General features: G+C 31.1%; 1 protein-coding gene and 2 long non-coding RNA genes across 10 annotated transcripts in view; 2 read left to right on the top strand and 1 right to left on the bottom strand.

Moving 5' to 3' along the window:
* The window catches only part of LOC114330392 (zinc finger protein 345-like), a 177,946-nt gene that overhangs the window by 12,105 nt on the left and 147,990 nt on the right, over positions 1-17,851 (top strand). For 2 of the 8 annotated variants that reach the window (XR_007696435.1, XM_050643878.1), the window contains exon 1: positions 15,856-16,289. The exons of 2 other annotated variants lie outside the window; for them this stretch is intronic. Coding sequence is in view for 3 of the 6 variants with exons in the window: in XM_050643878.1 (XP_050499835.1) it covers positions 15,999-16,289 (291 nt within the window). In the remaining 3 variants the exon portion in view is untranslated. Of the gene's footprint in view, positions 1-15,852; positions 16,290-17,851 lie in introns of those variants that run through there. 4 more of the 8 variants (XM_050643884.1, XM_050643883.1, XM_050643880.1 and 1 more) reach the window with 3 other exon arrangements.
* Positions 9,139-13,172, bottom strand: LOC126880143 (uncharacterized). The gene is made up of 2 exons (XR_007696442.1): positions 11,835-13,172; positions 9,139-9,329 (listed from the first exon to the last, which is right to left on the bottom strand). It is a non-coding gene; the product is annotated as an uncharacterized LOC126880143 (long non-coding RNA).
* Positions 14,476-15,773, top strand: LOC126880142 (uncharacterized). The gene is made up of 2 exons (XR_007696441.1): positions 14,476-15,537; positions 15,636-15,773. It is a non-coding gene; the product is annotated as an uncharacterized LOC126880142 (long non-coding RNA).

The following is a 17,851-nucleotide window of genomic DNA, read 5'->3' as shown; positions in this document are numbered from 1 at the left end:
CATCTTTCGAAGCATAGTCCAGGGCAAAGAGGTGGAGTGTCCTGGCATGCCTTACATCTCCAATGAGTTTCTGTCCTCTTCTTGTCTCTGGAACACTGTTTACAGCGTAGGTAATAGAACTTTCTATGATGGTTATCTGGTCTTGGAATTAGTTTTTGGAAGTGTTGAGATACTGTACCAGTAGCATAATGAGGTTCTGAATTGTCACTACGTTGATGAATTAGCTTGAAATTGACACAGAAACAACCATCCTTGAAATTGTTATCGAGACCTAATAGCGATCTAATAAGCGCTTCTCCGTATTCTATGTATTTTATCTCTTTTTCTGTAATTTTTTTGTACAAACAATAGGAGTTCCAAGCTCTACAATAACAAAGTGTGTATAAGTACGTTTTTAACAATATTTTATACATATATACATATAGGTAAAGTTTTGTTCTGAAGCTATTTCCTTGTGGCATTTTTATAATCAACTATTTTCAATGATGACAATGACAAGAATTATTTTGTATTTTGATAACGACACCCGACTTGGGCGCCGAAACGTTAATAAAATCATTTTTTTTGGTAATTGTGGCTTATTTCTCATTGAAAATAGTTTATTAGGTAAAGTTTCATAGTTAACACCAAATTTTCAAGTACCTACCCATTTAAGTACATTCAAGTACATACACATTTATAAAAACATTGTGAATTTAAAAATACTTACCTTGATTCGTCTTTTGGAAAACGGAAAAAACTATAGCTGCAATTTGATACCGTGTTTTTACAGTTGATCGCTGCACAGACTGAATTCGAACTGCCTTTCTTTTTGTCCATATCCATAATTATTATTGCACAATGCCCAAAAACAAAATCACCGAACAAAACAACACAAAATCAAAGTAACCCCGAAACAAGCGTGATCTGACAACAACAATCACAAATTGATCGTGTCAGCAGCGGACCTGTGGACCGAAAAAATGGCCGCCGGCCGTGGGCAAACCAGATGCGCGAACTCTTCCCGCCGAGTCGACTGTGCCTTCGGGTTGTTCGGTGGCCATGACGAAAAGTCACATTCTAATGTTTTGACAGTGCTTATTATGTCAGAAATTTTGACATAGGTATCTTGTTTTTGTATATAGTAAAAATACTATATAATCCGTGTATAATATTAACGATATTAATATACAGTTGAGTCCGCGAGTCTTTACCCGTGCCTCATCGTTTAAACTTAAAGCATACGAAATAAGTCGGAAATTTACTAAACGCAATAGCAAGTGACAGAAAGTGGGTATTATTCTGATCACGGGTTATAGTATAAAATTTGACGTTATCAAATAAATAGAATGTCAAATTTAAGATTTGCTTTAAAATTTTGGTGCATAATTACAGCTACAGTATTTCTCATGATCATCTTTCAGTGCGTCACAGTTTTTCGATTTCTTTCTAACGCATTAAATTGTATGTGACAGAAAAAAAAGGCACGTCGGTGATTACATTTCGTCGGTGACATTTTTATAACATTTCTTCTAGTTATTCTAGTTGTCGATAGATGGCGCCATAATAAAAAATATTTTTTTTTAATTAGATAATAATATTACAAATATAATCTGTATAATTTATAAGACTATACAAATCACAGAAAATACTATTTTATAAATACAAGAAACACATTTGATTTGTTTTTATTCCATATTGAAAATAAAATGTGACAACTGTCAGATTTAACTAAAATGTCATGTTAGAATAAATGTCATAAATGTGTATTATCACGGACTTACCCTTTTTCCTATCATTTGTTACGCACTGAAAAATGATCATGAAAAGGACAATACATTCGAAGTAGCTTAATACATTATACGACATATTATGACAGAAGCTCGAAACAAATGACTGTGAATGTAAAGCCCTATTATTAGAACTGATTGTTTATTTAAAAACTTGTGATTTCGACCCTTGCCAGGTGCCTGGGGATACAATTAATTATTGCCCTCTACAGTCACTGCTCTCAATATTTTCTGACTTCCTTTATTTTAACGTACCTCCTTCCAATGATTTCTGGCACCCTCAAATTTTTTTGACTCCTTCAATTTTTTTTTCTGACTCCCTCCAATTTTTTTTACTTCCGCCAATTTTTTGTTACTTCCTCTAACTTTTCCTGACACTCTCTAATTTTTACTGACTCCTAATTTTTCCTGACACCCTCTAATTTTTACGATAGATTTCAAAAACAAAAGAATAAATTAACGGCGCCTCCTGGCATTGGTGTCGCCACCGCCACTAACGTTAGTGTATTACTAGTTGTATAGCAGCTAGGAACTGGCAAGTGTGGATGTTTCAAAAGGAAATATGATTAGAAACAAATACTGTATTATTGAAAGCGTATGTATGCGTTATGACATTGGCAACACCGCATTTTTTCATTTGACAATTTGACATTGACTCGATCAAACACAAATAATAACAAACATTGGGACCAATGAACTGTCAATACGGATTATCAATACTGTCAATCCGTATTGACAGTTCATTGATTGGGACCAATGAACTGTCAATACCTTAGAGCATGGAAAATTTTTTCTCTCTCTGGAGATCTAACACGCAATCTGTTATTCGAACGAAAGTGAATCCTTATTTTAATACGGTTGGTTCTCATTGAGATTTGACATCACTTGTTTTATTAGTGATTTTTGTGCGATTTCTGAGTGAAAACTAGCAATTTTTTTAACTCTTTATAGTGGTGATGTGTTCGGCTTACGGTTGTAAAAGCGACAGCAACAGGAAATAAGTGCGAATTACATTTTACAGGTAAATAAATATTTCTGTTATGTGTGCGTAGATGAAAATTCAATAAATACTCCTATATTCTTAGATATTGCCTCTTAAATGGTTAATAATTTGAAAATTAACACTTCAATGTACCTTATTACATAATTAAAATTACATGGTTAAGTTATAAAATGAGAAAAATTCACATGTAAAATTAAAAGTAACATAAAAAATCACCATTTTACCAGTGGTGTAGGTACGAAACGGTACGAAATAAATGAAATTATAAAATATACTGTGGCAACTTCGAAAATGGAATTAATAGCGTATATTGTTATTACATATTATTGACTTTTTTTGTTGTTAAACATTTTATTGCTTGATTGTATTTTGTTTATATGTAAAAAAATTATTTAAGAGCACAGGCGCAAATATTTTACGGCTATCTCTACTTTTTCTTTTTTTACACGGCAAATTATATGTAGTAAAGTTTTCACTGGTATGGATACGTACATATAGTATTTTTACTACAAAAGCGATATTACGTAGGTCAAAATTTTTGACGTAAGAGAACTGTCAAAACATTAGAATGTGACTTTTCATTATTGCCATGTTTATTATAAACATGCCATGGCAATAATGAAAAGTCACATTCTAATGTTTTGACAGTTCTCTTACGTCAAAAATTTTGACCTACGTAATATCGCTTTTGTAGTAAAAATACTATAAACATTACTTGACAATGACATTGTCACCATTAACTTGAGATGACTTTTGAATGTTCTTGGATAACTGTTACTTGTATCATCGCTTAAATTATTAATTCAATTAATTAATATGATAATTTTTCACTAACTATGTATTGAGTGATTATAATAATTTATATACTATGCCATAAAAGATAATACTTAATCGAGAAAAGAGGAAAAGTGATTTTTTTAATAATATATTGTTACTATGGAACGCTTAGATAAATTTTGAATATCTTTAACAACAAAATACTTATATCACAATATATATCCTGGTGTAGTCTCTGCTTGGGATCTTCCATAAATAATAAACAATAAATAACTTTTTATTAATTTCACGTCTTAAATTCTTTAGCCAATACACTATCAATATTATTTAATAAACAACTCAAGATAACGAGCGATACACAATTATTGGAGCTAGCCGTGCAAAAAATTACGTATGTCTTGTTTTAATCTGAATTTTTATCAATTAATTTTGATTAACGTTATAAAACATAAAAAATCAGTCAAAGCCTTTAACACAGAACTTTAATCTAAAATAAAAGAATTAACACAATTATAAGTAACAATAATAAATAAAATCAAACAGGATGCTGTATATGTCCACCACCAACATCTCTACATAACCTACCTTTTCTTGTTAAGTTGACGTGCACTGCAAAGTTGACGTAAACTGGAAAGTAGTATATCTGAATTAAGAACAGACATGCACTGTATATCTATCTCTGTCGTTGAGAGCCACCTATGGTGACAATAATTTTGGATCAAACGTTATTATTATTCCTAAAGCCGTGTCAAATATCTAAAATTGCTGCTGTCTTGTCAGCACATTCTGTTCGACTGAGTGCGTTGTACGACAAAGATAGCGAATATTCAATTTGGAAAATATTACCACTGACATGGTGTTCATTTTTTTCCAATAGGGCTTTTCATAGATTGTCATTTGTTTCGAGCTGCTGTCATGTGTCACATAATATTAATATATCTACGTCATACGTCTTTGGTTTGTATTATTGTTATATACCAATAAAGTATGTCGTAGATATATTAATATTATGTAACACACGACAGAAGCTCGAAACAAATGACTGTGAATGAAAAGCCCTATAGGGCTTTTCATCGATTGGCATTTGCTTCGAGCTTCTGTCATGTGTCACATAATATTAATATATCTACGTCATACGTCTCTAGTTTGTATCATTGTTATATACCAATAACGTATGACGTAAATATATTAATATTATGTGACACATGACAGAAACTCGAAACAAATGACTGTGAATGAAAAGCCCTATACTGAAAAAAGTAATACTTTTGAAAAATTTAAACGTAGAATGAAAGACTAAATTATTACCGAGGGCTGAAAGTCCCTCAGAATAAATAAAAAGTTTCTTTTGAATGAGATCTTTGAAAATAAAAATCACACTAAATTGTCTCTTAGTTTTTCACCCCTGTAACTTTTTTCTCAGAATTTGAAAAAATAAATCCTATTTAAATATAGTATTGGAGCCGAAATTTTGCGACCTATGTGAAATAAAGTTATCTATCATAAATCAATAATTCAAAAAGTTTGCTTTCGTCACATCCCCTAATTCCTAATCCTGTTTAATTTTGAGTGGGTATAAAAGTTCAACATACTAAAATACTGTTATTTGTTTCAATCTTTCTATGTAAGCCATGCATAATATTGTGTAATTAATAAAAATATAAAATTGAACTAAACCTACGAGCAATATTATTTAATTATGTAGTTTTATATAGTTTCTTCTGGCCTACGCGATACGCCACTGGCACTCGTGTTTGGTTCTAACTTGGTTTTGGCTTCAGTTTCGTTCTCGTTGCGGTCACTCCAGGGAGAGGGTAAAAATTTTTCCATACTCTATGGTCAATACGGATGGAATCACAAACCATACATACTCATAGACGTTTCACGACCATGTTAATCTTTCGGATCGAATTAACGCCATCTCTTGATTGGAATGGGAACTAAATTGACAAATTTTAGTTAGGTTGGAATTTCAAATTATAAATTTTGAGGGATTTTTGATGAAATTCCGTAGGAAATTAAAACATAAAGACAATTCAATGTTTTATTCAATATTTTACTGAAAACTTCAAATATTCCAATTTGTTTTCAAAATGCTAAATACTACCGCCATGTGTCACGTGAAAGCACTGATGTGTAATATTGAGTTGAATGAAAATTTTTGAAAGAATCTTGTAGGATGATTGTTTAGATAAATATTACCTTATAATCTTTTACAAACTTCCAAAAATATATAGGCCCGAAATGTTGATGACACACTTTGTCTATTGGAATAAACTGTTTCAGGGTCTATTATATTGTTTTTTTAATGTGGAGAAACACAACACGGGATGATCAATGTAAACTAAAAATTCTACTCATAAAAATGGAGAAGAGGTTAATACAATTGATTAAAATTGTGATTAAATCGAATTAAAAACGTAACACCACTATAATAAAATAATTAAGCCACAAACTGTAAAATAAAAAGTCAATAACAAATTAATTTAATTGTCAACTGTCAGTTGTTAAATATGACAAGAGGATTGACTGACAGCGACATCTCTGGATTGGAATGGTAACTAATTTGCTGTCTTGACCTTGACAATTTACGTGAAACGTCTATGAGTATGTATGGTTTGTGGATGGAATAGGCACAAAGACAACTAAGGCCGATGCCACATTATGCGTTTTGACCGGATGCGTTTCCGCCGCATCCGGTGAAAACGCATAGTGTGACAGATCGGTCCGGTTGCGTTGGAAACGGATGCGTTTTGAGTCATCAGTACGCGCTTACAAACTGCACCAAACTAAACGCATAGTGTGACAGGTCGGTCCGGTTGCGTTGGAAACGGATGCGTTTTCACCGCATCCGGTCAAAACGCATAATGTGGCATCGGCCTAATGCAGCCACGATACAAGAGAGAGGTCCTAGAGAGAGACAGACAAGGTGGTGGAAACTTTGACAGGCCGTGTAATTTGAGTTGCCTATATCAACTTAAATCGGGGAAATGGACCTCATATTCTTTTAACTGGGCTGATGGGGCAGTATGTCCAAATTTAAATACTTTTTTGTATTTAAATACGTCAGAACTCTCTTCTTCATTTAAAGAAGTACTGGTTTTAATCTGTCTTTTTGTCATTGTCATTAAGTGATACACAATAAAATGCCATATATATCATGGCGCAGTTCTAAAACCTACAAAATAGAATATGCCAAAAGCAAAGACTAAAACCAGTACTTCTTTTAATGAAAAAGAGAGTTCTGACGTATTTAAATACAAATGAAGGGATTTAATGCGGTCAGAATGAGAGCAATAGCCAGGGAAAGAGGGAAGATAATCGCCACCTTTCGTAAACAAACAAATTCATAGTGGTAGACGGTAGTTGAAGGTTGTAGTAATAAATATTTTACATCAAAAGACATGAGAGACTATTTGTAGAGGATTGAAATCTATATTAAAAACAGCTGTTAAAATTGTTCTACAAACATATTCCAAAATTTTGTAAAAAAATGTTATTCAGTTTTTAAATTAACATGCCACAGTTAAGTTAGGCCACACACATTGCAACAACGCTTTTTTCGAATTTAATTCTTTTATAAAGCTTTTTTAAAGAAGTGGCACACGAAAGTTAAAAATATTGAACACAGAGAAATGGAAAAAGAAAAAGCAGTTGTGTATTACGACAAACATGCTAAAAAGTTCGAGTTAATTAAAATAGGTAGGTACTATAAAGTAACGATTCAAGATAAGAGAAATAAACTATTGGGTCCATTTATATAGGCAACTCAAATTACACGGCCTGTCAAATTCTCCAACACCTTGTCTGTCTCTCTCTAGGACCTCTCTCTCTTGTATGTTGGTGTCAGCGGTGGGATCACGATCGGTAGAATGGTAGAATGCTGACGTCACGTTGCCTAGCAACCGTCGATTATCGCCTGCAAGCGTAAATTTGGTATCACGATGAATAGAATGGTCGTTTCCAGTCGAATTTTATCCCCACCCTTGTAGAATAAAAATCCTCCTCAAACTACCACTTCTTAGCTGTAGAAAGGACGGTTAATCTCTTTCTTTCTCATGTTGATAAACAAAAACAGAACCAATATGGCAATATGACAGATATTTATTTTTCCCGGTTCCGCATAGAATATTTTTGTCTATTGTTATTGTTTTTATGTTCACTAATATGTTTTACATAATATTTCAATCAACGGTTTTCCTCATAGACATGTAAAGAAAGTTTCTCGTGGTTTTTCATAGTGACTGTTTTGCAAAAATACAATTAGTTTTTATTTTGATATAACTAATAGCAGGATAACGAAGCAACAAACCTAAATAACATGTTTGGCTTTCCTTTATTTGGAGACATCAACTTTATTTCTTCGTGATACTGGTACGTTAAACCTCTACAGAATAGAATTTTGTCTCAAAATAGATTGGTGAATGTATCTACTTACACTGTATGTTTCTTAGATGAATAAAACTTTTTTCTACATAATTGTAGGTACATTTTGATTTTATATACCTACTGTTTAACAACCCATACTTATAGTAAATATAATTTATTCATTAGGTATAAATAATATTTTCTCCACTTGTTTAATAAACCTACCACTAATAACCCTAGTGGTTGATGCAGATAAAAAAAAGTTTGACCTTCACTGTGGTTGTTTTTAATAAGTTATTTAAATTATTTGTAGTTTTTTTATAAAAATTTGTTTGAATTTAATCTTTTGATTGAAATTTAAAATGCTTATTCTTTTGCACACATTATTTGTATTCTGAAAGCTTACCTATATAAAGATGTTTAATGCCTGGTTGCACCAACAGATCTTAAACTTTAGATGTGCCTTAAGCTCAGATTGCGAAATATATGTATGTGTGGCATCATTGAGTCTTAGATCAGTTTTCAGCTTGGCACAATGGATTATTTATTTAGATAAGAATCGAAAATTATGGTGCAACGTGAGTGAAACTTAAAGCGGCCATATCTATGAGCTGAGCTGAGTTTAAGATTTGTTGGTGCTACCAGGCATAAGTTTAGTTAATAAAAATATATGATTTACTATTTTATTGGGAAAAAAGCCACAATTTAAGTGAAAAATGAGATTTATTGACGTTTTAACTTCCACTTCGGAAACAGTTATCGAAATATAAAATATAAATTAATATAATAAATTTTTATTTAACTTATTAATGAGTACTAAAATATTAATTAATATTTTGTATTTCAATAACGATTTCCGACTTGGAAGTTGAAACGTTAATAAATTTTATTTTTAACTAAATCGTGGATTATTTCACAATAAAATAGTATATTGCATACGATATCACAAAGAAGCAGCTTCAGAACAATATAAAAATATATGTAATTAACTACAGAGGACAGTCTGACTTTTACAAAATTAACACATTCGCGGTCATGACTGCATATGAAGTCATTGACTCCATAAGAATACGTGTATAAAATGACAGCGTGTCCGCGAATGTGTTAACCTTAATTTTTGTGAAATATTTTTTCTCAAAAAATGCATTGTTTCTGCAGAAAAACCTCAGAATCCTCTTACTATTATCATTATAATTTTCAGGTTGAAATAAAAATCAATAATGGGTAAAACATAAACTTTATTTAAACTGAAGAAAACATAAAAACAAATATAATCCATGAACATTATAAAAATAACATAAAGACAAATCTTCATAACAAAGTTGTAGTACTTCTCTGTTACATCCAAAATATTTTCTTTCATAGGACTGAAAAAGCACACAGTATTGTCTTAACATCGTTTCATACCAAGACTAAAATGAGAACAAAGAATAAATCACAAATAAACCACAAATTTATGTAAATTGAAAAATAATGCAATTTTACTCTCTATGGCCAGTTTCACCAACAACAAATAAATCAGTGAATAGTGTGATAATTTAAAATTAAATTGACAAATTTTCTTTGTTACAGATATTTAAAGTGAGATTAACTCGTCAATTCATTTGAAGAGTAAATATTTATTTGATAAATAAATAAAATAAGTACTATTTGACGTTAGAGAAACATAGTTGTGTCAGTTTTATCAGTTGAATAATTTTATTCATCGAATAAACTACTATTCATCTTTGGTGAAACTGGGCATTAGTCAATGAAGCTTTACAATTATTATTTCTAGTGCAAAAATAAGTAATAATATTAAACTACTTATAAAAATTATTATGAAACTTTAAATAAACATTTCTTTAAGATATTTGATCAATGCATCCATAAAACAAAAGTTTTATGTTCAAAATACTTCATAATAAGATATAAAGCTTCACCGTCCAGCAAAGATAACTAAGAAGTGAAAGTAATCTTTGCCAGAATAGAAATGGAAAATGTTTTGATCTCTATTTTAAACGATCTGCTGCAAAAAAGTTTTACATTTGAGTTTCTCCATATGACGCATCATGTGGTGCACCTCCCCATCTAGCATCGATGTTTAAAATTTTTAAATCTGGATCACACGCCTAAAAGATTGTAATTTTTTACTTATTCTTTATTTTGTTAGTCATTTTTTCAACACAAATATCAACAAATACTACAAATTTTTGCGATATTTGCAATATAATATTTATGTGATAATACATTATTTTTATAAATTGATTATTGGCAGCATATAGTACATAATATAATATTACAAGTAAGTAGTGTTATATAACAAGTGTTACAATTTGGACATTTTTAGAAAGATAACTTTTCTATTAAGATAGTTATGTTCCCGTTCCGTTGGAGCAATTATAGCAACATGTGTGCAAACTATGGCCCCTACACAGCCAGGAAAGTTAAACTTCTGCATAAATTTTCTTTTAAAATTCTCTTTTTGAACGAATGTAGTAGGAAAGATAATCGACTCTTCACTTAGATGTTCAATTGTTAAATTTGTTACATCATTTAAACGGTTGATAACAGTATTTTGGGCAATTGATATAGCAGTTCCATTTTATCTTTGTCATGGGGCACGATTCATTTTCAAACAAATTAAATCAAAACATAAAGTGAAACATACGCCGATGTGTTTAGTATATTAGTATACAAAATGTATATACACGTCAACGTTCATTTCACTTTATGTTTTGACTTAATTTGTTTGAAAATGAATCGCTACACATGGGAAAAGTTATAGCGGACGAAAAATAACTGATAGCTCTGACCGACTACTCTTTGATAGGAACTTATTGCATAAAAATAAGTGAGGCAAAAATTGGCAGTGAAGGCTCAACACTGCTTGGATGAACGGATTATGACATATTATGAGGAATAAGCCTCTCAAAAAAATAGTTCACCATGTCTGTTGTTAATATAAATAGATCTACAAACTCCTAAAGTAAATGCATCACTTTCCCTTCTCATTATTCTCCTCTATATTATACCTATTTATTTGGTTTCTTAATTGCTCATTTCTTTGTATATGACCAAGTATATGAGCAGGAAGCATCTAAACGTCAAACTATATCAGTATTTAATATAAACATCAAAATATATTAATAATAATTAATAATTAAATAGTTCACTATGTCTGTTGTTGATATAAATAGATCTACAAACTCCTAAAGTAAATGCATCACTTTCCCTTCTCATTATTCTCCTCTATATTATACCTATTTATTTCGTTTCTTAATTGCTCATTTCTTTGTATATCTGAGCAGGAAGCATCTGAACGTCGAACTATATCGGTATTTAATATAAACATCAAAATATATTAATAATAATTAATAAGTGATATGAACCTACAACTTATTGATGTTGTTGTAATTAGTAATAAGATTTTTACTTTATTTCCGCGGCTATAACTCCGCTGTAGTTTTAATACAAATTTGTTAAGAATTCCAGATGTAGTACTTAAAAAATAGGTCAATTTTTATAGCCGCTAGCAAGCGAGAGATTCAATCACGCATCACGCACAATAAGAAAGTGAAAGTACGCACATTCAACTCACAACACTCACATCGACAACGTCAACGAGCGCTCTTAGATTCTGTCACTCTCCGCTGTAGTTAGTTTAGTTTATGTTAGTGCTATATTTTTGTGTAGTTTTTTAATAATAAAGTTCACCCTAATACCTAAACCAGTGTTTATATAGTAGAAGTGTGGTCGTCCTCTCTGCATTACCAAACTTCGTCTGCTCCGATGGGGAAAGGGCGTGCCTAGAAATATCGAAGGAAGAATTACAACAGCCGAACATCAGCTACATTTAAAGCACCCTACCCCCCAGATGTGTTATTTTTCCTTTACAGTAACAGGAATTTATAGAAAAAAGACCTACATAAAAATACCTTTATATAACAATGTTCCCTAGTCACAGGTAAAATCCAAAAATTTAGTGATTTCTAATAAAATAGTTCCAAACAACATAAGACAAAAATAAACAAATTGCAAATAATCACAAATAATAATCTTTAGGTTAGCTTTTTGGAATACAACCACCACAAAATAAAGACAACCACACGTCAAACAGCAATATTTTTAAGAAGAAGAAGCGATATTTTTAACACGGCTAGTAGAATATCCGAACATTGCCGAGCACCGATTCTACTTTCCCAAGCGTGTTAACGTGATACCAAAATTGTCGATTGTAGAATTATTTTTGTGACGTCAGCATTCTACCATTCTACTGATCGTGATCCCACCACGGTGTCATAGTGGTTGGTGTCAGGGTTGCCAATTTAGTAGATTTTCTACTAGATCTAGTAGAATTTCTTGTGATTTAGTGGGAAAATTTTACATCTAGTAGATTTTAGAATCTGGTAGAAAATATAGTAGATTTTAGCAGGTTTGGTTGAAAGGAATCTTTTATTTTGACAATTGACAAATGACATTAAATATTTTTGTAAATTTGTAAAAAATTATAAAAATAACCTTTAAAATTTGCTGAAATTCTATTTGTTACCTGTAATATAGATAAAAAGTAAAATAAGATCATGGAAAAGAGTTGATAAGATAAAAAAACGTTGAATTTAATTAGTATTTTGTCATTTAAAGAACAGAACAACATAACCCATAATAATCATCATGCAATATAGAAGTGCATTTACAAATACTCTATTTTAGGAGTTGTTAAATACTTTTGCACATCGTGTGTGTATAAAATGGGTAATGTATGGACAATGTATTGCTAGGGAATATCCAGTTCTGGACTACCTGACACCATTGCAGAATCTTCAGACAGCAGTTGAAGTGCTTCAATTATAAATATTGCTTGTTATTGAAAGGTTTATGTGCTTGTTATTGAAAGGTTTATAGGATTGTTATTAATATGTGAAATGAGATGCAATGCAAGATATCTTTTGTTCAAAAAATATCAGCTTTACAAATATTGCAGTTGTTTAGAGAAAACATTGAAATACTGACAACTGAGCCTGCGGTTATTTAATCGAACAAGCTGTGGTAGTACATTTTTAACCAGGAGAAAATCTAGTGCAACTGTTTGTGTAGTGTGTGTTTGTTTTAAAATGTTGCCATTTAAGGCAAATAGGTACAGTAAAACCTCCCTTAACTGAAATGGCTTGACAGTTTCAATAATGTTGTCAATACAGTAAATTAAACAGCAATAAAATTAAGGAAATTGAACATGTTTAGAGTGTTTTAGAACAATACTATGTAATTTGATAAAAGAAAAATACAAAAAACAGTGTTATTTTTAACTGACATTCTTGTTATCCGAAACGGCCTCAATTATTTCGGTTAACGGAGGTTTTACTGTAAATGGCTAATGTTGATAATATATTATTTTTCTTGGATTGCAGTTTGTTAATAAATGTATAAATACATACATGATGTTGATGTTTGATTTGAAATGATTTTAAGTATCATTTAAAGTATGTTAAATCACATTCCGTTAAAAGAACTTCCACAACTAGCAAAAATGTATGATAAACAAATTGTTTTAAAGGACAAAAATAATAATAAAGGAATTAGCTTTATGCTGGGTTTTTTTATAGTACATTTAAATAAACAAATGCTGTGGTATACAAATGAAAGTGTAATTAATACTTTTGGTTCAAAACTTTATAGATTCTAATACATAAAGGATTAAATTTTAAAAAATAAATACTTAAACCTTTGTTTTATTGTATTAACCTGTTTATATTGTTAATACCATTTGGATTGCATATCAACCAAAGGATAACATGGAACAAACACCTCCAAATGAAATGCAGACAGTTGGATCTCAAGTTCAGACAAATGTACTGGCTCCTTGGTAGGACATCCAAATTGTCATTAAACAACAAATTACTACTATACAAAGCCATGTTGAAACCAATTAGGATGTATGGTATCCATGTCTGGGATTGCGCTAAATTAACACACCTCACAACCATATCAAATTCAATCAAAAGTCCTTAGATCAATTACTGGCGCACCCTGGTATGTCAATAATCTCACAATTCGCAATGATCTAAATATTCCCTTTGTAAGAGATGAAATACAGCGGACAGCAACCAACCATGAAAGTCGAACAAGAAACCAAGACAACGAACTGATCAAACATTTCTGCCAATGGACCAATAATCAGAAGACTCAAGCGAAAGTGGCTACAAGATTTAATACAACAGTGAAATAAACCTATAAGACGAAGCATCATAGGATTTTCCTCATTCCTTGCTTAAAATTTCATTCAGACTTGCTCAAAACTTTTAAGAAATTGATTGTAAATAAAAGTTCATAAGGAGAAAAAAATATATACAAATGTTATTTTAATTCCGATATACCTACCTTTAAAGACACTACAAAAGACAGCAAACATACCATTGCATGTTTGTAACATATTTTTAGTTAAAAATGAACCTTGTACAAAATATATACTACATATTTACCTAATATTTTTTTGCCTAGAACTTATAGTTGCTTTTTACATGTTTATATATGTAGAACTTTCCTTTCAGTTAAATAAAACTTATTTTTACCAAATTCTTCTTAGAGAGGATATTTTTGTGATATGTGTAATCAGATGAAATTGCCAATGCTAGCAGCATTTTATCAGTTGGGGCAAGTTGGGGTTTATTGGAATAAGCTATAATTTTACATTAAAGTAAGTTTTACTAATTCGAAACGTTAAACTAACTTAATTTTGAAGTAAAATTTTGGATAGTAAACTGTGTTAAGCACAAAATAGTGACTTAAAAAAATTAAATGCACAAAATGTATTAGCATTGTTTAAAAAAGGGTAGTTCTTAAACAATGGTATTAGCTCTGGTATTAGTAAAATCAAACTTGTTTCTCTTGTTTTCACCACTTTATCCTAGAGAGGATATATTTTTCTATCTATAGAATAATTAAGTATTTAACATTTTTTTAAATTATTTTTTAGAAGTTTCAGTTATGTTGTTTATGTAAATATAAAAATATTATATTTTATTTAAATAAAAATGGTTTTTGTTGTTTTTATTTTGACATATATAACAAAATAATCTGTCATTGTCATTTTTTCTTCTTTTTGAGCTGTCATCTGTCATTTCTTCTTCTTTTTTGGGCTGTCATCTGTGTTTTTTTCTTCTTTTTTGGCTGTCAAGTGTCATTTTGTGAGCAAATAATTTAGTAGAATATTTAGTAGATTTTATGCTCAATCTAGTAGAATTTAGTAGATTTTGTATATAAATCTAGTAGAAAACGACGTTAGGTCGTTGGCAACCCTGGTTGGTGTCAATCTTGCTTCACTATTTGAATGGGACATGGCCATTCCGACACAATCTGCAATCTGTGGTTTTGATCATGCCCCGCTAACTCTAATAAAAAACATGTAATCGTATTTATTTTCCTTCCGTTTAGTCAGAGGCGCTGATGTCGGCATTGTGATTGGTGGAACATGACTTTTGACAAATCCTGCGCTATCTGTGAATCTGTGTTCGTGTGCGTTCGTTCGTTGTCGTTCAGTTATTTTATTTTATATGGTCTGTTATGTGATGTGTTTGTGTCACCATAAAAAGCTGATATTCAGTCTTGTTTTTTGATATTTTGTAATCGAGTACCTTTTTAAAGGTAAGTTTTTCTGATTGTAAGGTAGAGATTTCCTGATTGTAGGTACTGTTTATCCAACAGTTTTAAAATACACACTTTATTTCGCGTTTTGTTGTTAGGTCTAATGGCTCCGTTCAGCTGTTGTGTGCAGACGGTGGAAAAGTTCAACAAGTAAACATTTATTTAATCTAAATTAAATACTCATATTTCTATGTAAAATGTCACATTATTTTATAAATAAATAAGTAAGAAACAAATGTTGTTTGTGTTTTACCTTTATTGACCACTTGAATAAAATATTAAATATTGGAAGTACCGTATGGAGGCTATGTATGTACCTAGCATGGAGGCTAGATTATGGCACCCTTCCTATCCAATCAACAACAAGAACGTTTAAAATTTCGCACCTATCATGTCGAAGCTACAGACCACTTATGTGGAGGCCAGATTTGTAGTATCCTTCCATTTAACCAGGTGCTGAGATGGCGCTGAAATACGTGACATGTTTTTTAAAGAGTAAGTTCGCGTTCTACCAAATCACACAACACTTTTTTTCTATGGTTTTGATAATAATGGAAGCAACACAAAAACAATATTACAAATATTGTGTCGTTCCTATGTGTTCCAATACCACTTATAAAACGCCCGAAAAGCTATTTCTTCGTGTACCTCAAGACAAAAAACGTCGTTTAAAATGGTTAAAGGCATGCAGAAGAAATGGGAACGATTTTTCACAGAAGACGACAGTCCACGTATGTGAGGAGCATTTTAATGTGAGTATAGTATAACAATCAGACTATTTTCATTTCTACAGCCTGCCTGACTAGAATAATAATATTATAACTTAACTTTTGGTTTTTGGTATTAATAGCAATCTATTAGCATTATTCTAGTCTTTTTTTTTTTTGAAAAATGGCTTTGCTAAAGCCATTTTCTAGACTAGAATAATCCTAATAAATTGCTAGATTGCTATTATTAATACCAAAAACCAAAAGTTAAGTTATAGTAAGCAACCCAAATTACAGGGCTCATCTCAACTCAAACTTGTCAAGTGTGTCAGAGTCAGAGTCAGGTTGTAGAAATAACTTGACGTAGTGATATTTTTATTCCATATTTATATCAATTTATTATAATATGTATTTATTATGTAATGACAGGGACAGGTCTCTTGTGTCTAGTATCTACTATCCAAAAGTATTAATTATGTATTGTGGTATTAAACCGTTTTGTTTATACTGGTGTTGTGGTGTTAGATAGTTTTTGAAGAGAGAAGGTATTGAACTGTGTGTGTGTTTTTGCTATGGAAAATAAAAACCGTAAGCCTTATAAGTGTTGTTTAGTACCATTGTGCACAAGTACAACCATTAGAACCCCCAATAAAATATTTATTCGTTTACCAGATGATAAGAAACTGCGTTTAAAGTGGTTACATGCATGCCGAAAGGATTTTCTTTCATTTCATACCCAAGGTCTTCATGTATGTGAAGATCATTTTAATGTAAGTAGGTATTTAATATATATGTATATCAATTTAATATAAGAAGTAGTAAGTTTATCTTTGGTCTGCGTACTAGTTTTCTTAATTAATCAATACAAATACAGCGACTAGCGACTGTGCGAGATTGCCAACTTTTGTCGCAGGTTTATCTCAATAGGGAACTTTCACATAAAAATATTTTTGCATAGAATAATCGTTAATTTATGTTTAAAAATATTATATATACTTTCATATTCAAAATATTACGTCTTAACAATTAATAGTGTACATACAACAACTAATAAAAATAATAAACCCATTCCTTTTACCCTTTCACACCACTTCAAATGCACGCGCTTGCGTCTGACATCATCAGCCATGATGTTTACCAACCATTATTATCCTTGTTCATTGTTATCGTTTTATTATTGCCAGATGTGCCTAGTGCCTTGTGTTTGTGAATGTGAAATGTTTGTGTTGTTTGTTGTAGTTGAGCTGTTTTGTTGTTTATATTAGATTTTAAACTTTGTCTCGTAAATTAACATAACCAAAATGGAAAACAAATCTGCTCAATACAAATACTGTATAGTACCAGGATGCAAAAGCACCACTATCAAAACATCGAACAAACATTTTTGTACTCTACCATTAGACCCAAAACGGTGATTAAAATGGCTAAAAGCATGTAGGCGAGATATAAAGGATATTTCACAAAATAGCAGAGGCCTTTATGTCTGTGAGGATCATTTCGATGTGAGTATTTATCTAATTATTAGGTACCTATCTAATAAGAATTCCTACCTCTATTTCAAGAAAAAATGTTTGTTGTTATTTCATATGAAACCATTGCTCATTTTC

This window comes from Diabrotica virgifera, chromosome 2 (genome assembly GCF_917563875.1).
Source record: "Diabrotica virgifera virgifera chromosome 2, PGI_DIABVI_V3a".
Lineage (NCBI taxonomy): Eukaryota > Metazoa > Arthropoda > Insecta > Coleoptera > Chrysomelidae > Diabrotica > Diabrotica virgifera.
The sequence above is the reverse complement of the archived record's forward strand: the minus strand, read 5'-3'. Positions and strand labels throughout refer to the sequence as shown.